The 24,486-nt window shown below is 40.7% G+C and overlaps 1 protein-coding gene across 38 annotated transcripts in view; it reads left to right on the forward strand.

The window, feature by feature from the left end:
- Nucleotides 1-24,486, forward strand: part of EPB41 (erythrocyte membrane protein band 4.1) — a 225,540-nt gene that overhangs the window by 123,063 nt on the left and 77,991 nt on the right. For all 38 annotated transcript variants that reach the window (XR_004540385.1, XR_004540384.1, XM_033955372.1 and 35 more), the window contains exons 5-11: nt 914-956; nt 7,425-7,500; nt 13,839-14,057; nt 16,313-16,400; nt 17,871-18,023; nt 19,929-20,026; nt 23,540-23,712. Coding sequence is in view for 36 of the 38 variants with exons in the window: in XM_033955372.1 (XP_033811263.1) it covers nt 914-956; nt 7,425-7,500; nt 13,839-14,057; nt 16,313-16,400; nt 17,871-18,023; nt 19,929-20,026; nt 23,540-23,712 (850 nt within the window). In the remaining 2 variants the exon portion in view is untranslated. The remainder of the gene's footprint in view (nt 1-913; nt 957-7,424; nt 7,501-13,838; nt 14,058-16,312; nt 16,401-17,870; nt 18,024-19,928; nt 20,027-23,539; nt 23,713-24,486) is intronic.

Here is a 24,486-nt window from a genome sequence, read left to right on the forward strand (position 1 = left end):
GATCTTAATATGTATACTGTGGAGGAAAGGCAGGAGAGGGGAGATGTGATAGAGATGTTTAAATACCTACTTGGCATAAATGCGCATGAGACAATTCCCTTTCATTTGAAAGGAAGCTCTGGAATGAGAGGGCATAGGATGAAGTTAAGAGGTGATAGGCTCAGAAGTAATCTAAAGAAATACTTTTTACAGAAAGGGTGGTAGATGTGTGGAATAGTCTTCCAGTAGAGGTGGTGGAGACTAAAGATTGTTTCTGAATTCAAGAAAGCTTGGGACAGGCACGTGGGATTAGAGAATGACATGGGGACAAATTTGTCCCCGTCCCCACAGGAACTCAATTTTCCTGTCCCTGTGAATTTTATCACTGTCACAGTCCCATTCCTTTAAGTTCTGCCTTAACAGCACAAGCCTCAAACACTTCACTTATGATTTTAAAGTGTTTGAGGCTTGTGGAGTTGAGGACAGAGCTTGCAAGAATGGGACAGGGACAGGAAAAGAACTTGCGGGGACAGAACGGGAAAATGAGCTTCCACGGGGAAGGAGAAAAATTTGTCTCCGTGTCATTCTCTATGTGAGATCTCTTAGAAAGAGGAGGAGGTAGTGGATGCTACAGATGAGCAGACTGGATGGTCCATTTGGTCTTTATCTGCCATCATGTTTCTATGTTTCTTTTTCAGTAATTTATGATAGGGAACTCATAGAACAGCCACACATTACAGGATGAATGTCTCAATTTTATAATCTTTAAAAATATTATTTAAACTCTTGTGTTGTGAACATGTATACTTAACAAGAGTAACAAAATGCTGAGCAATTCATTGGCCATACTTGGTTGCCAGTTGCATTCTCAAGAAATATTGTGGGTATTTTCCTTAATCCATGTGTTAAACATGGTGTTTTGGTTTACTTACAGACATGGCTGGATTCAACCAAAGAAATTAAGAAACAGGTTCATGGTAAGTCCCTTGAATTCAGTTCAGTAGCTTTTGTTTTCTCCCCAACTTTTTCTGTTTTTGTTCACAGTTACAGATGGAATCTACTATTTTCTGCCCCAGGAATTTGGAATAAGCTCATGATTGAGAGTTCACAGCAAGTGTTTGAACAGCTTTCTCTTCATAGTCTTGTTCTGAACTTAAATACATAGGCAAAAAGCGATGTTTCTTATAGTGTAAAATGAAAAGTTTAAAAAAGAAAATAACTAGAGAAGTAGATCTTTAAGTAAGAGCTGAGCAAATTTAGGCCCTCCTTTTGCTAAGCTGTGGTAGAGATTTCTACTGTGACCTGGGGCACTAGATGCTCCGATGCTCATAGGTATTCTATGAGCGTTAGAGAATTTAGCACTCTGGGCTAAACCTCTACCTGCTGCTTAGTAAAAAGGGGGGTTAATCATGTGGAGGACAAGGGATTGTTCAGTAGACCCGTTTAGTAGCTTCGAGTTTACGCCAGGCAGTGTCTACTGTGAGCTGTCTAAACTCAAGGTTAACAAAGTGATGGGGCCAGACAACCTACACCCCAGGGTGCTCAGGGAGTTAAGTGATGTCTTGGCGGAACCACTATCCGCGCTCTTCAATCTCTCCCTTAGTACGGGTATAGTCCCGTTGGACTGGAAAACGGCTAACGTCATTCCACTCCATAAAAAAGGTTGCAAAATGGAGGCTGTAAACTATAGACCGGTGAGTCTCACTTCAATAGTAAGCAAGCTGATGGAAACTCTAATCAAACGTCAATTGGATACGATCCTGAACGAGGAGAATCTACGGGATCCCCGTCAACATGGATTTACTATTGGGAGATCCTGCCAATCCAACCTGATCAGCTTCTTTGACTGGGTGACGAGGAAGCTGGATGTTGGGGAGCCCCTGGACATCGTATACTTGGACTTCAGCAAAGCTTTCGATAGCGTACCACACCGCAGGCTGTTGAACAAAATGAGTTCTATAGGATTGGGTGACACGTTGACAAAATGGGTTGAGAACTGGCTTGGAGGCAGGCTTCAGCGGGTGGTGGTGAATGGCACCCCCTCTGAAATGACAGAGGTGATCAGTGGAGTGCCGCAGGGATCGGTCTTGGGCCCGATCCTGTTCAATATCTTTATAAGAGACTTAGCAGAAGGGCTTCGAGGTAAAATAACGTTATTCGCAGATGACACCAAACTATGCAATGTAGTAGAAAGGAGTGCAACGGTCAAAAACTCAATATCCGACAATATGACGCACGACCTACTCCTATTGGAGCGCTGGTCTAGGATCTGGCAACTAGGTTTCAATGCCAAAAAATGCAAGGTCATGCACCTTGGCAGCCAAAATCCATGCAAAAGTTACACCCTTAATGGCGAGATCCTAGCAAGGACTGTAGCAGAACGGGACTTAGGGGTAATCATCAGTGAAGACATGAAGACTGCCAATCAAGTGGAGCAGGCTTCATCTAAGGCTAGACAAATCATAGGATGTATACGTAGGGGTTTCATCAATCATAAGCCTGAAGTCATTATGCCATTGTATAGATCCATGGTGAGACCCCATCTGGAATACTGTGTACAATTCTGGAGGCCTCATTACCGCAAAGATGTGCTGAGACTGGAGTCGGTCCAGCGAATGGCCACCCGGATGGTCTCAGGACTCAAGGACCTCCCGTACGAGGAACGGCTGGATAAGTTGCGGCTATACTCGAGGAACGCAGAGAGAGGGGAGACATGATCGAGACGCTCAAATATCTCACGGGCCGCATCAAAGTGGAAGAAGATATCTTCTTTTTCAGAGGTCCCACGGCTACAAGAGGGCATCCGTGGAAAATCAGGGGAGGGAAGCTGCACGGTGACACCAGAAAGTACTTTTTCACCGAGAGAATGGTAGATCGCTGGAATGGTCTTCCACTTCAGGTGATTGAGGCCAGCAGCATGCCTGATTTTAAGACAAAATGGGATCGTCACGTGGGTTCTCTTCACAGAGAAAGGTAGGGGTGGGTCATTAAGGTGGGCAGACTAGATGGGCCGTGGCCCTTATCTGCCGTCTATTTCTATGTTTCTATATGTGAACATTGGTAAACTTTCTAGAGCAGATTTAGAAGAACTATGATATGTAGCACATTATCTTCCCCCCCCTAGTGCTTTCCCCTTTCCCCCCTCTTTCCTATATATACATTGTACTTCTTCCCCTCTGTCCAATTTCTCTCTTGTAAAAGGTCTTATTATATATGTCATATGTCAAGTCGTATTATTTTTTAAAAATATTTTATTGTACACCGCCTAGATTTTGTTAGATAGGCGGTCTAACGCAACTCAAACTTGAAACTAACGCAAACTGTATTCCGCGAGATGCCAGTGAGGAGGAGGAGGCGCTAGCCGACTGCTTACAGAATATGACTTTCGCAGCAAGAGGTACATCCTGTAGACAGCCAGTGTGTTTTGAAGAGCTGGCATTAATGATATCATATGCCAATGTTCTGTACTCATACCATATTTGAGTCTAGGAAATGATTGATTCTTGCGCTTTATTTCTATGATCTTGCTCTAAGAAGTTCTCTGTTGGCATACAGAGCCCTCGTGTATGACCTTCGTGTCTATTAAATCTTTGGATTTATTTTTGTATTCATCAACAGTGAAACAAATCCTTCAATATCTAAGAAATTGTGACACTGCAAGCTTTTCTTCAAATGTTTTCTTTTTCTAAAACAATTTTTTAACACCTTCTACCCCTTCACAAATACTTAGATTTCTCAATCAGAGTTGACTGATAGTCCCCACATTTAGAGAGATCTTTTTAAATACTCTTCGTAATTCTATTTTCCCTGTTCAGGGGCCAGAATTATGGAATATGCTACCCAATCATCTTAGATTTCAAACCTCACTTAATATTTTTAGAAAAGAGCTTAAAATGTGTCTATTTATTGATGCTTATTCATAAACATCCTATTATTAGTTAGTTCTTTTTAAAAGTATTGTCAAACATACCAGTTGGACCACACAACCCTCACCTTTTGTGTTACCCCCCTTTCCATCTTTCTTTACTTTTATAAATTGTAGTTCCTTCCTTTTTTTTCCCTTTTGTTTGTCATGTTTTTATTAGACTCCTTTTTATCTATTTTCCATAATTTGTATTGTAAGCTGCTTAGATAATAATAAACTTGAATAATGGTTAAATACATTTGTGGGGCTTCCTTGTTAGCTGATCTACAGAATACAAGAGACTCAGATTTGATACCAAAGTTGTCTTCAGCTACTTAAGCTGACAAAAGCACAGACTCCATGGGGAAGGAATTTATGGCTTCTGGAAAGGAACTGTGATGGCAGCAGAATCTTAATGGCTGTTTTTAATGGTGCATTATGGCAGGTATTGAAAGGGACTGCAAGTCAGCTGGAGGACTGCTGCTGTAACAGCAGAGTGACGTGGATGTTCTCTTAAGGTTTCCCTCCTACCCCCAAGACTGACATACTTTCATTAATGGCAGTGAGGTGGGTGAGGCTAGATTCCAGATAGAACAAAATCCAAAATAAAACAGTCTTTGTGATCATTTGTGCATATAGCTTGTAGAAATAAGGATCAACAAACAAAGTGTAGGTGAAGAGACCATTTGTACTGGACTAACTTAATACTTCTGTGACTTGGTTTTCAAGAGTTCATCAGGTCACTGAAGAAATAGCACAGTTACACTGATAAGGAGCACAGAAAAACCAAGGGGTCCTTTTACTAAGCTGTGTCACCCCCACTTTTAGCGCAGCAGTTTGACACATTTCCATTATTCCCAATAATGGCCACACACTAATTGTCCCCATTAGTACATGGCATTAATACATGAACACTTACTGATGCTTATTTTCTAGGTAGTAAGGGCTCAGGCGCTAATCGGTTAGCATGCGGCGATGACTAACTGATTAGCACATAACATGCCTACTGTCACAGTCGGATGTTATATACTTTATACTGTCAGTTCCACTTGGGATCATCAAAATTATATCCTCACCACCAGTCCCAAATAATGGAATTTTGAGTGGCGAGTTGTGTTTCTGAGGTCCATTGAAAAGAGAGAAAAAGATTGGGTATATAAAAGAACACTTGAATAAGTTTGAAAGTACTTTCCATTACATCCGCCTCGGGGGATTCTCGCGCATGCACACTCCTACCTGCAGTGCCCTACAGCGCACGTAAAACAGGAGCACACAGGTGGGAGTGCGCATGCGCGCTTAGGGCTTTATTATATTAGATCTTTAGGGACCCCTGAGGAAGACATCATCGTTGAAACACGGACCCTGTTGGGTCTATAGATATATTTTATGTAGATTATTAAATTGTATTTTTAATAAAGCCTGTATCTTGAACATCACCATCTCTGCAGCGTTTTTTGTTTCTACCACACAGTAAAAAGCAGGATGTGGGTTGCATTATTCAAATCCTCATTCCCTTTAGCCTGCTCAGTCCTGTGCTTACACCATTACTTTTCTAATCTTATTCAGATCACTTAATGTACTTTTTTTTAGAAAAGACATTTGCATTTCAGGCAGGAAAAATGAATTCCTGGTTGAGTACTTTTAATCCTCAAGCACAGTCCTTTAGGAAGTTGTTGAAAACTTACTTGTTCGACAAATTTGTAACTTGATTATATTGTACTTTCCTGATATGTATGATCATTGATTGCACAGTCTTCTTTTTTTTTTTTATTTCTTTATTCATTTTTTCATATTACAACAAGTGTATCAGAAAAATACATATAATCTTATAAACACACACTTGATTTTCCTTCATGAATACTTTAAGTACAATATATCATATTTATATTCATATTTTTATAATGTTTTAGATAATATGTAAATCATTTAATATGTATGACAAATATAAATAAAATAACCCCCCCCAAGCCCTCCCTTCCTATTTCAGAAACTCTAACCTAATACTTCAAAATGCATTAATTAATTCATACATATTGTAAGGTAAATAAAATAATACCCACCCACATCCCCACTTAACAAGTCTCTTATTATGGGAAAATGTTATTAATCATTACAAAAATCTGCTAATGGTCTCCAAATCTTCAGAAATTTACCAAAATAACCTTTCTGTGTTGCTATTGTGTGAATGGAAAAATCTTAACAATTATCATAGCCTAGAATTCTTATGCTTTCAGGTGGCTTCCACTGGTCACCAGGCCGCAATGTGGTATAAATTAATAGCTGGATTTGTAAATAAAAAACCAAAACATGGTCTTAGAGACATTTGGAGCATTGAGATTAAGCATCAAATTAATGTATCTCAATGGCCACGACTTTGGTCTTGGAGGATAAGATGTACAGTATCAGCATCTATGAGACAAACATGGTTTTTTCTTTTGCATAGAGCTTTTTGGACCCCTGTTCGTTTACAAAAATTAGATAGCTCTGAGTCTAATAAATGTTGGCACTGTCATCTTGAGGCTGGGACATTAGATCATCTTTTATTCTATTGTCCATATATATTATTATTTTGGAAATCAATTTGGCCTCAAATAAATAGGATGATGGACAATCCAGTAGCCTTGACTTATGATACTATTTTATTTGGTACAACAATGAGAGCAAAAAGTCAAACTTCGTCACGTAATAATAAACTTTTATTCATATTAACTGGAGTAACAATTCAACAAATAACATGTAACTGGAAAAATTATGACAGATTAAGTTTTAACTTTTGGTGGAATTTGGTATGCTATATATATATATATATATATATATATATATATATATATATATATATATATATATATATATATATATATATATATATATAAAATGGAGTGCACAGTCTTCTTTGATTTGATGTGAACCGCCCTGAACTTTATGGCAGGGCAGTATACAAGAATAAAGTTGTTATTATTATTATTAAAAACCTCATTATTATTTACTACTGTTGAACTGAACAGTAGGTGATCTCACTTTCCCAAAACTGAACTATATTTTCAATACCTATCGCTGTTTTTTTCTAAACGGTGCTAGAGGTTTTTAACATGGGCTGGTGAGGTAAATGCTGCGACGCTTATAGGAGTTCTGTGAGTTTCAGTGCATTTATCTCACTGACCAGCGCTAAAAACCTCTTGCGTCGTTTAGTAAAAGGAGCCCTAAATTTTTTTCACTCAAATCCAGGTATGCTTGGCTCCTCTGTCAGATTTTCCCTGCAGCTGTCCCTATATAATATGTAAACCTGCATTTGCCCGTACCCAGATATGAAAAAAAGAGTTCAAATCTTGTTTTAATTTTTTGTTGCCATTATTTCAACTATTATCTCTATTTTTATTATTGTAAAAAAAATTCCGTTTTAACAAGCAAACAGATTTTTTTTAATTGTTTGGTCAGCTACATATTCATGCCTTAACTAGCCATCTTTTGGAATGATGGTGTCCTGCTGCATTGTCAGACTTTATATATAATTTGTAAAAATATTTTGTTTGAAATTTGGCAGGAGGATCCTTGAACTTCACGTTCAATGTGAAATTTTATCCGCCTGATCCTTCTCAGCTGACAGAGGATATAACTAGGTAAGATATATGCGGGGGTGTCACTTCCAGAATCATGACAAGATAACATAATGGTTAGCACATACTAACATCATACATTGTGCTAATAATCCTAACGCAAGAAAAAAAGATTTAAAACAGTACAGGATGGCATTACACAAGACAATTGCATGTAAAAAAAAACTAATTTTGTTCTTTTTCAGTACATATGTGTAAATTGGAGACTAACACTGTGACCTGGTACCATGGCTTGCCATGGCTAACCACAATAAACTTGCAAAAATGGGTTGAATTTATATCTGATCACCGTCGGTGCAGAACAAAGCTTTTTGCCGCTTTGTGGAGTGGTAAACAGCTTTATATCTACCACAGCTCCCCAATATCCCACCATCCCACCTCCCCCTATCACAGGTGTGGCAACTCCAGGAACCTCCCCTCCTGGGTCTGGCAACTTCAGGCCCTACCCTCCCTTGCTCGTGGGTCCAGCACCTCCAGCCCACCCCCTCACTTGCAGGTCTGGCAGCTCCAGCCGGCTTCCCTCCCTTCCTACCACTGGCACACAGCTTGCAGAGTGATCCGATCTCTGTACAAGCTTGCTCGACGGTGATCGCAGCCTTCCCTCTGCCGGGCTCCTCCTTATGACAATAATTACAGCCTTCCTTCTGCCAGGCTCCTCCTTATGACGTAATTTCCTTTTTACACAAAGACAGGAAGTTGCATCATAAGGAGGAGCCCTGCAGAGGGAAGGCCGCCAGCACTATTGAGCAAGCCTGTGTAGAGATTGGCTCGCTCTGCAAGGTGTGTACCAGCGGGAGGGAGGGAAGCCATCTGGACCTGCTGGACCCATGAGCAAATGGAACTGGAAACGTCGGCCCTGATGAAGAGAGGGAGCAATGTAAGGCAAAGTAGATGGAGGAATTGGCCCAGGAGGGGGGCTAGGGCATGGAAGGGGGGCTGGAGCTGAATGGAAGGGAGAGAGCTACAGAACCTGCAGGAGGGGGAGCTGGAGGGAAGGGGGAGAAGTGCTGCACCTGTGGAAAGGGGACTGCTGGAGGGAAGAGAAGGGAAAAGGAGATGCCATACTAAGCAAATGAAGGAATAGGGAATGAAATACTGAACACAACAGAGAGAGGGAGAGACACAGGGAGGTATGAGAAACAGAGGCGCAATAATGGGCAAGGAGAGGAGAATAGGGACAGGACACAAAGGGAGATGTTGCATGGAAATGGTACATGGATGGAGAGGGGCAATGCCAGACATAGTAGGGGTTATATGTATACAGAGGGAAAGTGCTAGATATGAGAGAGAATAGGAACACAGAAGAGAGCTGAGTAATGCAGGACGTGCAGTAGTGATGATAAATACAGAGACATGGACAAGGGGGAGATGCTTGATGGGAAGGTTTAGGGGACCCAGAGATGGGAAAGATAGGTACACAGAAATAGAAGATGGATGGTGAGCAAAGAGAAGAAGAAATGTCATATGAGCAGGAGACCCTGGCAAGTGAGTTAAGAGATGACAGAGGGAAACAGAAACTAGAGCCTGGGACCAACATGACTTGAAAAATAAAATGACCAGACAACAAAAGGTAGAAGAATAATTTTATTTTCTGTTTTATGATTAGAATATATGAGAATTGAAATGTTTATCCTGCCGGTGCTGGTGTTAGACATGGGTAGGGCCCAGGGCAAAAATTTGGAAGGGACCCAAATGCCCACTACTAGCCCGTGCCATCTTCAGCTTCCAACAGACTTAGGGCTTTCTCTAGCCAGGGGGCAGTTGCCCTAATTGCACTCTTTGGCTTAATACCATACCTGGCATGTGTGATCTTTATATTTTGCACAGTATAGGAGAAAATTAATCTTTTTATTTCTTTGCTTTTGTATTATATGGCAGGTATGGCTTCTTGGGATTTTGGCTTAATTTATGTTTATCAATTTTGGGCAGTTATGTATTATTTGGTATTTGTGTTCTGTGTGTGTATCCGAGGTATTCTGTAAGGGTGAATGTAGCATTCAATTTTCCTGATTGTGGAGGGGACATCCTGAGGGGAGATGAGTTTTTTGATGATCCTTTTTCTGAATTTGTGATTTATAAAATGACAGTTGCACAGCATATTGTTCCTTTTTATACTTTAATAAAATGATCTCAATATAAAATAGCTATTCAAGACTTGCGCAGATGGGATCAGACATAGTCTGTAGGGTCAAGGCAAGGACAGGGACAGAGCTCGTGGGAATAGGCCAAGGACGGGGACAAATTTTTTTCCCCAAGTCATTCTCTACTGTAAATGTTACTTAACCTGTCTAAAATGACCTCTACTAAATCAGTGCTGCTCAACTTGAACCTCAGGAGAAACCAGCTAGTCAGATTTCTAGGATATCCAGAATGAATATGCATGAGAGAGATTTGCATGCACCACCTTCTTAGAATGCAAATACAGTATATCTCACAATGGGGAATGGGGAAACTTTAACTAGTACTTCGGCGGAACGAGACCTAGGAGTAATCATCAGTGCAGACATGAAAACTGCCAATCAAGTGGAGAAGGCTTCATCTAAAGCAAGGCAAATGATGGGATGTATCAGTAGAAGCTTTGTCAGCAAGAAGCCTGAAGTCATAATGCCATTGTACAGAACCATGGTGAGACCTCATCTGGAATACTGTGTACAATTTTGGAGACCTCATTACCGTAAAGATGTGCTCAGAATCGAGTCGGTTCAACGGATGGCCACCAGGAGGATCTTGGGTCTCAAAGGACTCTCATACGAGGAGAGACTAAACAAACTACAGCTCTACACTCTAGAAGAGCGTAGGGAGAGGGGAGACATGATTGAGACATTTAAATACATCACAGGACGTATCGAGGTAGAAGATGATATCTTCTTTCTCAGGGGACCCTCTGCCACCAGAGGGCATCCGCTCAAACTCAGGGGCGGGAAATTTCGTGGCGACATAAGGAAGTACTTCTTCACAGAAAGAGTGGTTGACCGTTGGAATGAGCTTCCAGCGCAGGTGATCGAGGCCAACAGCGTGCTGGACTTCAAGAATAAATGGGATACATATGTGGGATCCCTACGAGGGTCAGAGGAGGAAAGAGGGGATCCCTAAGAGAGTCAATCTGAATAAATAGTCACTAGGTATAGACTTAAGAGGAAGGGACAGTACGGTGGGCAGACTTGATGGGCTATAGCCCTTTTTCTGCCGTCATCTTCTATGTTTCTATGTTTAATGAACAGTCATTATGAATATCCTTTAAACCCGACTGGCTGGGTATGCCCCGAGGACTGGGTTGAGAACCACTAAATACTGCATTTCCATACCTGCACATTTTGCTGTTTAGCAGAATTTAAAATGTGTTGTCATCAGGAAATTGGAAAATGTTACCTGCATGACCACTGAGCTTTAGTGTGCCTAGTCTTGAACCCAGAGCTTTCTAGATAAATGGATGATTTTCAATAAATAAATCTAAATAAAGTCCCTTATGGGATTAAGTAGCACAGACTGTCCTGGACTGGCCACTATTGGAAACAGGATACTAGGCTAGATGGAGCATTGGTCTGACCCAATAGGGCGATTCTTATGTTTTTAAGTGATTACCCCTGTCCTTTTATATCACGTCCACATTACAGCATATAAACCACTTTAGAAGAAAGCAAACCAAATGACTGATAGCAATTGTATATGCTATAGGGACTACCTTTGCAAATAGATTTTGAGTTGATTACCCAGACCACACAATGTTTTGGGAGTTAGTTCATTTTTTTAGAAGTTAACTGATGTAGCTAAAGGTTAAATTTTTTTTTTTGATGTGGACAGTGTCTTATAGCAAAAGACAATGAGGGGCATTCAGTAATATATCTACCTGAGTATGAAAGAAAGTAGCAAGTGTGTTAAAACAAGTCTGTGCACGTTATGACATGTCTCAAGGTTATTCATGCACAGTTGCGGCTCGGTGCAAGTCTTAACATTCCAAGAGACAAGATGTCAGGAGAGTCCTTGTGAGAATCAAGTAAGAAACTGTTAGATTTGGAGCACCATTCAGTGATAAAATTTTTCACAAAAGAAGGGAAAAAGGTGAAGGTGTGAATAAACATGTGGATAAAGGTGAGCGGGTTGATAAAGTTCCTCACGAGAGGCTCCTGAGAAAATTAAAGTGTCATGGGATAGGTGCAAAGTTCAGTTGTGGATTAGGAATTGGTTATCGGATAGAAAACAGAGGGTGGGGTTAAATGGTCATTTTTCTCAACAGTGGAGTGCCGCAGGGGTCTGTACTAGGACCGGTGCTATTTGACTTATTTATAAATGATCTGGAAATTGGAACAACGAGTGAGGTAATTAAATTTGCAGATGACACTAAACTGTTCAAAGTTGTTAAAACGCATTCGGATTGTGAAAAATTGCAGGCAGACCTTAGGAAATTGGAAGACTGGGCGTACAAATGGCAGATGAAATTTAATGTGGACAAATGCAAAGTGGTGCACATTGGGAAGAATAACCTGAATCACAGTTACCAGATGCTAGGGTGTCATCGTAGAAAATACAATGAAACCTTCCGCCCAATGTGTGGCGGCAGCAGCCAAAAAAGTAAATAGGATGCTAGGAATTAATAAAATAGGGATGGTTAACAAGACTAAGAATGTTATAATGCCCCTGTATCGCTCCATGGTGCGACCTCATCTGGAGTATTGCATTCAATTCTGGTCTCCTTATCTCAAGAAAGATATAGTGGCGCTAGAAAAGGTTCAAAGAAGAGCAACCAAGATGGTAAAGGGGATGGAACTCCTCTCATATGAGGAAAGACTAAAACGGTTAGGGCTCTTCAGCTTGGAAAAGAGACAGCTGAGGGGAGATATGATTGAAGTCTACAAAATCCTGAGTGGAGTAGAACGGGTACAAGTGGATCGATTTTTCACTCCGTCATAAATTACAAAGAGAAGGGGACACTCGATGAAGTTACAGGGAAATACTTTTAAAACCAATAGGAGGAAATATTTTTTCACTCAGAGAATAGTTAAGCTCTGGAATACATTGCCAGAGGATGTGGTAAGAATGGATAGCGTAGCTGGTTTTAAGAAAGGTATTGGCAAGTTCCTGGAGGAAAAGTCCATAGTCTGTTATTGAGAAAGACATGGGGGAAGCCACTGCATGGAATGTTGCTTCTCCTTGGGTTTTGACCTGGATTGGCTACTGTGAGAATGGGCTACTGGGCTTGATGGATCATTGGTCTGACCTAGTAAGGCTATTCTAATGTTCTTATGGTGAGTCTGTCCCATCATCCTACAAAGTAAAATTTTGGAGCAAGCAGTTTAAGTGGGGTAGAGAGGCCATTGAAGATGACCCTCACACTGGACAGCCTGTGGAAGCAACTTCCAGAGAAATGTGCAAGAAAGTCGAGGGTTTAATTTTGTCAGACAGACGAATTAAGGTTTCCCAAATAGTTGAAGAAATGGGCATCTCGTCAGGTACAGTTTGGAAAATAAGTAATGAAAAGTTAGGCATATCCAAGGTTAGTGCAAGATGGGTTCCAAGGATGCTGATGCTATGTTAGAAGGCCATAATGCTCCAGTGCTTGCAGGAGAACTTGAAGATGCTCTCTGAAGACCAATAGACTTGGGTCTATCGCAGAAATCCTAAGTCCAAATGGAGTAAATGTAGTGTAAGTCATCCCTCACCCCCAAAAAGTTCAAGATTGAAAAATCTGCAGGCAAAGTCATAGCAACTGTCTTCTGGGATGGTGAAGGACTTTTGTTTCTGGAGTTCATGCCACAAGACAACCATAACTGAGGAGAGTTACGCCAACACAGTGATGCTTTGTGGGAGTCGATTAAGGAGAAAAGACAAGAAAAACTCATAGCAGGTGTGCTGCTTCCTCACATATGCTTCCTGGTGCATATGTTATGACAATTGCAGGCTGCCATCTGAGAATGTGGGGTTCAGCAGCTGAACCATCCACACTCCAGTACTGCCATGGCTCCTTCGGATTATTTCCTGTTCTGAATTTTGAAGCAATCTCTCCATGGACAGCGATTTTTCAAGTTATGAAAATGCCAAGGAAGCTGTGACATCCTGGTATGAAGGTCAAAAACAAAAATTATTTTCAAAGGGGTTAAAGTCATTGCAGGAAAAGTAGATGGAGTATATTGAGCTATCGGGACTATATTGAAAACTAAAACAAAAATTTGTTTGAAAACCCTTTTTTCTTACTGAGGCAGTTAAACTATTGAACACCCCTCATATGTACAATTCAACTGGGAATGGAAATAAGTACATTAAGTTTCTCCTAAAATGTCTCAGGACTCTGTACATGAACTTTATCATATAAATCTTCATTCACCCATATTTACTGTCTTTTGTAGGTATTATTTGTGCCTCCAGCTTCGACAGGACATTATTAATGGACGGCTCCCCTGCTCCTTTGCAACATTGGCGCTACTGGGTTCCTACACTGTCCAGTCTGAGGTTGGGGATTACGATGCAGATCTTCATGGTACAGACTACATTCGTGAGTTTAAGCTGGCACCAAATCAGACAAAGGAACTGGAAGAGAAGGTGATGGAGCTTCATAAGTCTTATAGGTAAGGCCTGAGTTTTTTACTTTTCCTTTTTATTTTGTCAGTTTTGTTTATAAAAGCTTTGGGGTTCATTATGCAAAGATATAGCGGAATTAGAAAAGGTACAGAGAAGGGCGATGAAAATGACAAAAGGAATGGGATGACTTCCCTATGAGGAAAAGCTAAAGCGGCTAGAGCTCTTCAGCCTGGAGAAGAGACGGCTCAGGGGTGATATGATGAGAGGTCTATAAAATACTGAGTTGAGTGGAAAGGGTAGATGTGAATCGCTTGTTCACTCTTTCCAAAAATACTCTGACCAGGGGGCATGCAATGAAGCTACTAAATAGTAGATTTAAAACAAACCAGAGAAAATATTTCCTTATACAATGTGTAATTAAACTCTGGAATTCGTTGCCGGAGAATGAGGTGAAATCAGTTAGTGGCCTTTAAAAAAGGTTTGGCGATTTTCCTAAAAGAGAAGTTCATAGCCTAAAATTCAAGGTTTACTTTCACAATTGTATTGCAATTCGATCTCTCATTAGCCTTTGATGTTGTGAGCTATGATATTCTTGTTCAACTACGGTCTGATTTGGGTTTGGAGGGCAACTTCCTCAATTGGATAAAAGGATTTTTGCCATTGCGATATGGTAAATTTCAATGGTACAGCATCTACCGCGTGGTCTCTGGACTGCAGGGTCCCTCGAGGTTCACTATTGTCCCCTGTTCTTTTTAACATCTATATGACTACATTAATGCACTGTCAATTTAAATTTTTGGGCTGTGCCACTGCTCACAGGACCATCAGTTCTTCATTGTCCGCAGAGCTGAGAAGCTGTGTCTTCAGTTCTCTCTTCAGTGCGTTGAACTTTAACCCTTATTTTATGCCTTTCTGTACTTCTTTTTCATTATTTTCTTCATAGTTTGTTGTTTTTATTGTGTTCAGTATTTCATATGACTTTGGTTCATTTTCGGCCTTCGGGACACTCCAGGCCCTTTTTTTACCCTAAGAAGCATCCTAATTACTCGAGTAGGCATATATTCTCACAACCCACCCACTTCCCCTAGTTGGCTTCTTAGCTTTGTTACTAAACTGAGGGTCCTGTGAATTGACATCAGGCAGGAAGGCACCGGCATACACACAGTATGGGCAATACTCAAGAGGGTTCAGAGGAGAGCGACGCGACTGATAAAAGGTATGGAAACCCTTTCATATGCTGAAAGATTAGAGAAACTGAGGCTCTTTTCCCTGGAAAAGCGGAGGCTTAGAGGGGACATGGTAGAGACTTACAAGATCATGAAGGGCATAGAGAAAGTGGAGAGGGACATATTCTTCAAACTTTCGAAAACTACAAGAACGAGAGGGCATTCGGAAAAATTAAGAGGGGACAGATTCAAAACCAATGCTAGGAAGTTCTTCTTCACCCAAAGGGTGGTGGACATCTGGAATGCGCTTCCAGAGGGTGTGATAGGACAGAGTACGCTACTGGGTTTCAAGAAGGGATTAGATGATTTCCTGAAGGAAAAAGGGATAGAAGGGTATAGATAGAGAATTACTATACAGGTCCTGGACCTGATGGGCCACCGCGTGAGCGGACTGCTGGGTGCGCTGGACCTCTGGTCTGACCCAGCAGAGGCATTGCTTATGTTCCCTTAGAAAATAATGCAGTAGAATCATCTTGTAGTGAACATATGCTGCAAGTCTTCACTATTGCTGGAGGTATCTTGAAAAACAGCAGAAGGAAGAAGGATTTAAGTGATTAATTGATTTGGATATAGCTGACACTCAGATACAGTAGGTATTCTATATGGTGCCGATATCACGGACGCCTAAAAAGTGGTTGCCGTTCATGTGTCAATCATGCAACGGCGCCATATACAGAATTGCGCCTCCAGAAAGATAGACGCCAGAAATAAAGGCCAGGGATTTCCAGGCCTATATTTCTATCTTTGTTGTGAATCGTGCTTTAGGCCACCTAATGCCACTTCCGTGTTAGCCAGGCCCACAGTGGCACTAGGTGGCCTAAAGTGCCTATGGAGGCATGATTCCAGCACAGATTTTTTAGGCATTTCAACTTGTAATGTTTAGGTGCTATTTGTAGAATTTTCTCCTCAATGCTTAGTAGGTCCTACAAGTTTTAGGTTTGAATGTTAAAGTGAATCTTATGTGATTGGAATACAAAGTTGGTGTGACCTTTTTTTTTTTTATCATAGATGTAACTTTGTTCCGTCTCTAGGCTTGTTGTTATTGCTGTTAACTTGAAACTTTGCATATTTTCTAGATCTATGACTCCAGCCCAAGCTGACTTGGAGTTCCTTGAGAATGCCAAAAAGCTGTCCATGTATGGAGTTGACATACATCAAGCTAAGGTAGAAATTTACCTTCTCTTGTTCTTGTACTTGTGGCGATACCTTTTTCATAGGTTGCATTGTGCCTGCTATGTCTGTCCACTTGAATACATTACATTACATTAGTGATTTGTATTCCGCCATGACCTTGCGGTTCAAGGCGGATTACAGAAGAGGATTTCTCGACATGTCCAGAGGTGTTGCAGAGTAGAGCGGGTTGCTTCAGAGGATTGAAATGTTTTATACGGTGTTAGCTAGTCTTCATGGATTTCTTGAATAGCAGAGTTTTTATTGGGGATAAAGTGTCAGCGAACAACATAGGTGATACCTTTTGTATTGGACTGCATCTTTGCCTAGGTCTTAAGTGCTGTTATCCCTTCACTTCAGACTAGTCAGACGTTTTTGGAGATAACCTAATAAAAAGGTATCACTTAAAACATTTGACCCTTATGCCTACATTGCATTTTAAAAGGTAATGATTCACTTATTGATTATTTTAACTATGGTGAAATTAGTTACAGATTACTTGCTCCTTTTAAATGAATGCAGTGCAAGTAAAAAAAACAACCCAGAAAAACCACCCCCCAGCACAGCAAGGTTGGTTATAGCCAGATCTTGTGTTGACATTTGCTTTTTTATTTGTGAGAATAGTCTTTTGCTTTCAGCTTTCTTTATAATAAATAAAATCTACAGTACTTGCTTCATTAATTATAGTCAGTTTATTATCTATATATAGCAATAATCCCAGTGTAAAAGAAGGGAGAAAGCATTGATAATACAGATTTTTGAGATGCCAGATGTCAGTCTTGTAGGTTAATTTGAAGGTTGATTTTGCTGATAGTAATCAATTGTAGTACTTGTTTCAAAAAATTACCAGAACAAGAGCCTCAAGAGAGATAGGCATAGCAGCTGGTCGGTGTCCTCCTGGTGACCAGTTAAAATGGGGTGAGAAACAGTGCACATGGCTAGCTCCCTGTTCTTTTGTCTGCATATGCATAGGATAATTTTCAGAGGGATTTAATCATGGAACCTGCCTCGTGAAAAAAATTGCCACAGGCCCTCTGCAGAAAATCAGGGGCATTAGGGCTGGGTCTAGCTAAACAGGACAGTCACATGGGAATTTTAAAATGATTTCTCGTTATTTCCTCCTCCCAAATAATTTCCCAGCTACAAAGTATGAGTAAGACGCTTTCCAGTGATATTGGCTAACTGGTGAATTTTGAAAGAGAAATTCTGCTTGTGGGTGCACTCACAGGCTTGGTTGCTAAATTAGTGCACTGTCTCTCTCTGGCTTAGTCCTGTTGAAATTTTGTCTTATCAGATATGTTTAAGCTTAGTTTGGAACATTTTGCTCTGGAATTGTTGCATTGCTTTTCTTTTGTGGATTTTTTTTTTTCTTGATGATATTTGAGTTATATCTGTGGTGCTGCTAAAACTGAGCAGTTATTGGAGCCTTTAGAACTTGAACAAATGGGTCACTTCTCGTTTCAGGACCTGGAAGGGGTGGACATCATCTTAGGGGTGTGTTCAAGTGGCCTGCTGGTTTACAAGGACAAACTGAGAATTAACCGTTTTCCATGGCCAAAAGTACTAAAGATTTCATACAAAAGGAGCAGCTTTTTCATCAAAATTCGACCAGGGGAGGTAAAATATCTGTGAATTAATATGATCCTATTTGTTAAGCTCAGATCTTTAAAAAAAAAAAAAACTTACATTTTGTACTGAGGCACATGCATATACATATATAGTACTACCCAGAACATAAGTCTTGGGGCTCCTTTTACGAAGGTGCGTTAGGGCCTTAACACACGGAATAGCGTACGCTAAAATGCCATGCGCACTAGCCGCTACCGCCTCCTCTTGAGCAGGCGGTAGTTTTTTGGCTAGCGCGCATGCTAAAAACGCTAGCGTACCTTCGTAAAAGGAGTTTATAGCTTTAAGAAATTATGTACTGGAATAAGAAGCAAGGCCAATGAAATCCTGGCTTATTTGAAGTAAAGTTCTCCCTAAAACAGAAAACATTTGGTAAACTAAAAATCATAACATCACTTGGGACAATTACCTGAATCTTCTGTAACCTGCAGAACATTGGATTTGTTTCTAGCAACATTTCTGCAGGCTGAATAATCAGCAGAGTCAGAAAAATATTTTCCAGAATTTGAATCCATTTGAGTTCCTCATAAGACCACACTTGTTTACAGTATTGAACTGTGGTACTTTTTATCATGTGGTACTTTTTATCATATAGCGTTGTGCAGTTTCAGGAAGAAAGAAAATAACTTTTGAGTCTCTTCTGAGTCAGTGTCCCTTTGGTGTTTCTTTTGAAAGCAAGGGAGGAATGACTTGTAGCAGAGGATTTCTTCAACAATGACAAAAAAGTCCTTTTATAGCTTTTTAATTGGAAATGGAACTTTTTCCTCTCCTCCCTTCTCTTGCTACTCTTAAAGCACGGCCTTACTGCATAGTTATCTTTTGTTAGAATCCTGCAAAATAACAGACCAAGTGGGAGGGGAGAGATTGACTGTAAGTAGTGGTATGTACAACATCGGCTACATCTGAGTAGCTAAATAATAATAATAACTTTATTCTTTTATACCGCCACAACCAACAGTTCTAGGCGGTTTACACTAAAAAGAGCTGGATAATCAGTAAAAAATACAGTAAGAAATACAAATATTTGTAAAATAGAATTTCAATAATAAAACTCACTAAGTAATAAACTTATCGAACAAAGTGGTCTTAATTAATTTCCAAAAACTGCAATAGGATAACATAGCTTGCTGAATAAATTTACCTAACAAGACTGTTGCCTACCAGCTTGAAATGCTAAGGTCTTATCTAAGAAGGTCTTATATTTAAATTAAACTATTTTACTGACATTCAGAGGTACCTCAATTGAATAAGCCAATATTCATTAGGAGATTAACTGATTAGGAGGCTTCCTAACCAGTTATATCATGCTGATTCAGTGGCATAGTAAGGGGGGGGAAGACGGACCACCCTGTACGCCGTCTTAGTGGGGGTGCCAGCACCTCTCCTCTCCTCTCCTCTCCATAGCTTTTCGCTGGTGCGAGCAGCATCTCTAACCTTCTGCTCATGCCAGCTTCGGCTCTCCCTCTGAAGTGACTTCCTGGTCAAGGAAGTGACGTCGGAGGGAGAGCCGAGGCTGGCGTGAGCAGAGGTTGGAGATGCTACTTGCGCTAGTGAAGTGCTAGGGGGAAGGGAAAGTGTGCGCGGGAGGCAAAGACAAGGGCAGGGGGGTGCCCTACCCTTATTACGCCACTGCAGTGATCCCCAGATTTTCAGCAGTATATAACTGTGTAGTGCCACTGAAAATCTGGGGAAACAGGGCTGAATATTAGCTGGCATCCAGATAATGTTTGGCCATGCATGTGCCAGTACCTGAATCATCTGGCGTTGAATATCTTTGTCATTTTCTGTCCATGGTGTAGGAGCCTGTAAGATCACTGACCACCATGGTACCATGTCTGTTACTAGAAAAAAGAACACCCAGATTGCATTTTTGCTTACCTGTCTGTTCTGTTGTAGCAAGAACAGTATGAAAGTACCATTGGATTCAAACTTCCAAGTTACAGGGCAGCCAAGAAACTGTGGAAGGTCTGTGTTGAGCATCATACATTTTTCAGGTATATCTTTCTCTCTGTGGTGTATTGTTCTTTTATTAATCTCTTAACTGCAAATTTTGCTCATAGATATGTTTTTTTTTCATTGACTTTCAATCCTAAAATGCAGTGCTGCTCTTTTTTAATTGTTGTAGAACAATTGCTATTTGAGTAGCATATTTGACTATTCTTCTGAATATGAATAATGAAAGAACATAAGAATTGCCACTGCTGGGTCAGACCAGTGGTCCATCGTGCTCAGCAGTCTGCTTACGCGGCGGCCCTTAAGTCAAAGACCAGTGCCCTATTTGAGTCTAGCCTTACATGCCTATGGTCTGTTCCAGTAGGAACTTATCCAACCTTGTCTTGAATCCCTGAAGGGTGCTTTCCCCTATAACAGCCTCCAGAAGTGCGTTCCAGATTTCTACCACTCTCTGGGTGAAGAAGAACTTCCTTACGTTTGTACGGAATCTTTTCCCTTCTAACTTTAGCGAGTGCCCACTCGTTCTCTTCACTTTGGAGAGGGTGTACAATCTCTCTTTCTCTACTAAGTCAGTTCCCTTCAATATCTTGAATATTTTGATCATGTCCCCTCTCAGTCTTCTCTTTTCAAGGGAGAAGAGGCCCAGTTTCTCCAGCCTCTCGTTATACAGCAACTCCCCCAGTCCCTTAACAATTTTTGTCACTCTTCTCTGGACAATTAGAGAGAACAGAAAATACAAAAACCAGGATACATTAAATTGATTCTTTTGTTTTTTATTCATGGCCGACTCTACAACAAACAATCTTGTTGTTTTGCTTAAGTAGTGGGTGATTTAGATGTTGCCATTATTTTATATTTTATTTTCTTCTATCCCTCTTTGGGGGTTTTTTAAGTTTTGGTTTTGGTTTTTTTGAGGTAGTGATAATCTTTGATTTATAGATAGTGATCACTAGCTTTCTATTGGGTCAATATTCAAAACAATTTAAACCAGCCAGAAATGGCTTTTGACAGTTAAATCATTTGTTTGGGATTATTTGTGAATTTTCAGTGGTTATTTCCACTAAAAATTAGCAGTTAGCACCTAAATAAAAAATGGCTATTTTAGGGGTGTTATGCAGGCAGAATCAGTATTTGGATGGTTAAGTGCAGCACTTAACTGGCCAGATTAACCAAATAAATGGGGCCACATAAAAGTCCTTTCTGTATGCAGTAACCCGTAGTTGGTTAAGTACTGAATAGCGACTTTAAACCGGATATGTGTTGGCCACCTGTGCAAAAACTGGATATTCACTGCTGAAGCCTGGATGTGGCCTGGCATTAAAAAATCCAGAAATAACACCTGCAAAACGCTCGCTGCCGGCTGAATTTTGACCCCCTCTATTTTTTTCTTATCTGTATACACTTAAATTACAAATAAAGGTTAAGAACATAAGAATTGCCGCTGCTGGGTCAGACCAGTAGTCCGCTCCCACAGCGGCCTCCAGGTCAAAGACCAGTGCCCTAACTGAGACCAGCCCTACCTGCGTACGCTCCGGTTCAGCAGGAACTTGTCTAACTTTGCCTTGAATCCCTGGAGGGTGTTTTCCCCTATAACAGCCTCCGGAAGAGCATTCTAGTTTTCCACCACTCTCTGGGTGAAGAAGAACTTCCTTACGTTTGTACGGATCTATCCCCTTTTAACTTTAGAGAATGCCCTCTCGTTCTCCCTACCTTGGAGAGGGTAAACAACCTGTCTTTATCTACTAAGTCTATTCTCTTCAGTATCTTAAATGTTTCTATCATGTCCCCTCTATCTCCTCTTTTCAAGGGAGAAGATGGCCAGTTTCTCTAATCTCTCGCTGTACAGCAATTCCTCTAGCCCCTTTACCATTTTAGTCGCTCTTCTCTGGACCCTTTCAAGTAATATTGTGTCCTTCTTCATATACGGTGGCCAGTGCTGGACACAGTATTCCAGGTGAGAGCATACCATGGCCCGGTACAGCGGCATGATAACCTTCTCCGATCTGTTCGTGATCCCCTTCTTAATTATTCCTAGAATTCTGTTCGCCCTTTTTGCAGATGTCTTCATTGACTTGTCGACCAGTACTCCTCAAGTCTCTCTCCTGGGTGGTCTCTCCAAGTGCTGCCCCGGATATCCTGTATTCGTGTATAAGATTTTTGTTATCGATATGCATCACCTTACACTTATCCACGTTGAACCTCATTTGCCATGTCGTGGCCCATTTCTTGAGTGTGTTTACGTCACGTTGCAGATCTTCGCAGTCCTCCTGTGTCTTCTACTCTGGATAACTTTGTATCGTCCATAAATTTAATCACCTCACTCGTCGTACCAATTTCCAGATTGTTTATAAATATGTTGAAGACCACGGGTCTAAGCACCAAACCCTGCGGCACTCCACTGGTGACGCTTTTCCAGTCCAAGTATTGTCCATTTACCCCCCACTCTCTGTTTCCTATCCGCCAGCCTGTTTTTAATCCACATGAGTACTTCACCCTCGATTCCAAGGCTCGCAATTTTTCAAAGTAGTCATTCATGCGGAACCTTATTGAACGCCTTCTGAAAATCCAGATATACAATGTCAACTGGGTCACTCTTGTCTATCCACCTGTTTACTCCTTCGAAGAAGTTCAGCAAGTTCGTCAAGCAAGATCTTCCTTTGCTGAAGCCAAGGAGAAGTGTGAGACAAAGTGGTGGAGGTGTGTGTGGCGAAGAGTTTGGAGCTACAGCCTTAGTGGTTGGAGCTACAGCCTCAGCACCCTGGGGTTGTGGGTTGAAACCACACACTGCTCCTTGTGACCCTGGGCAAGTCACTCAGTCCTTCATAGCCTCAGGTATGTTAGATAGATTGTGAGTCTATTGGGACAGATAGGGAAAATGCTTAAGTACCTGATTGTAAAACCACTTAGATAACCTTGATAGGCGGTATATAAAAAAAACCCTAATGAACTTGAAACGTAAAAAAAAATCAATTACTATTTACAGTAATTTATTTTAGTTGATACAACTCAAATGGCCCAACTCAACAGAGAAATTCTCAGATATTCCTGTTCATCACCAATTATTTAAAAAGTCAGTAAATCTTATATATAAAATACATATTTCCTGTTATAAAGTTTTGAAACAATTGCTGACAAATTTATTCTCTCTGAGTTTCTTTACCATTTTTATTCCAACCACCCTTCATACCCAAGTACACATTGTTCACATATGCCTACAATAGTTGCTCAATAAAGTGATTTTGTTTTTATAAAATGAGACAGGCAGGATCTCCTTACTATTTATTAAATACTATTAATTCAATTACTGTAGCTGCTTTGTAGTCATCTTGTTTTGAGTAAAGTAAAACTAAAACTAATCTTATTGGTTAAATCAGCAATAGCACTTTCTTTTTGCCTTTCACAAAAACACATTATTCACATAATCAAGATGAGGCATATTCATTCAGGTTTTCAATAAATTTGATTGACAGAATGGTCTTGAGTACTAAAAATATGTGTACACAATTCAATTGGCTTTATCTTCAGAATCAGAATAGATATCTTTTGTGCCTCAGGTTAACATCAACAGAAGCAATTCCCAAGAGCAGGTTCCTGACACTGGGTTCCAAATTCCGTTATAGTGGACGAACGCAAGCCCAGACTCGGCATGCCAGTGCCTTGATTGACAGACCAGCCCCACAGTTTGAACGGACAGCGAGTAAACGAGCTTCTAGAAGTCTAGATGGAGGTAGGTATTTTAGACATAATCACGCTGTTGGAGTTATTTACTTTGCTTCAAAATAGCTGCTAGTTTATCAAAGAAATCAAGGATTGTAATTACACACATTAAATATGCTGTAGATTTTCAAATTTCGCTGTTGGTGAAATGCATTAATATTTGGGAAAATAGACTAGCCTTCCTGGAAATTCTCTAAAATATGCACAACTTCGTTCCAGTGCAGAAATAACTAGCAAGAAACATTGATAATGTAATACCACAACAGCTAACTCTGATGCTGCTGCAGGACTTCCATGTTGTAACATAAAGAGCAAGCAGACTGTTCAGCTAAAGACAGCAGAAGCAGGCAGAAGTGATTAGCACAGCCTGACTGCCCTATTGCTTTCTTTGAGGTCAATAGGAGGAAGGATCAGGAGAAGCACGTGGAATGTTAATGCTGAATCTGCCTGCCTGAAATGACTCACAGAGCACCTACAGAAGGAAAAAGCAGCTCACCTGTATTGAGGTGCTGCAGTTCCCTTCTCCTCCTTGATGCTGAGCATTTCCCTGCTAGGACTTTGCTTCTGGGCTCTCCTCATAGCTGGAGTGGATGGTAGTAAAGGTCCAGAGCAGAGTAGCTGCTGGCTTTCAGTTAGCTGGGAGGGGAGACAGTTTTGACAGTGGCAGAAAGGATCAGGTGACTAAGTGGAGGTGTCCAAGGAGGAGCCCTGCTTGGGAGAGGAGACAGGGAGGGCATCTCAGGGGGAAGCAAGAAATAGAGCATCCTAAGGAAGGATGGAGATC

Source organism: Geotrypetes seraphini, chromosome 8, assembly GCF_902459505.1.
Source record: "Geotrypetes seraphini chromosome 8, aGeoSer1.1, whole genome shotgun sequence".
Classification (NCBI taxonomy): Eukaryota; Metazoa; Chordata; class Amphibia; order Gymnophiona; family Dermophiidae; genus Geotrypetes; species Geotrypetes seraphini.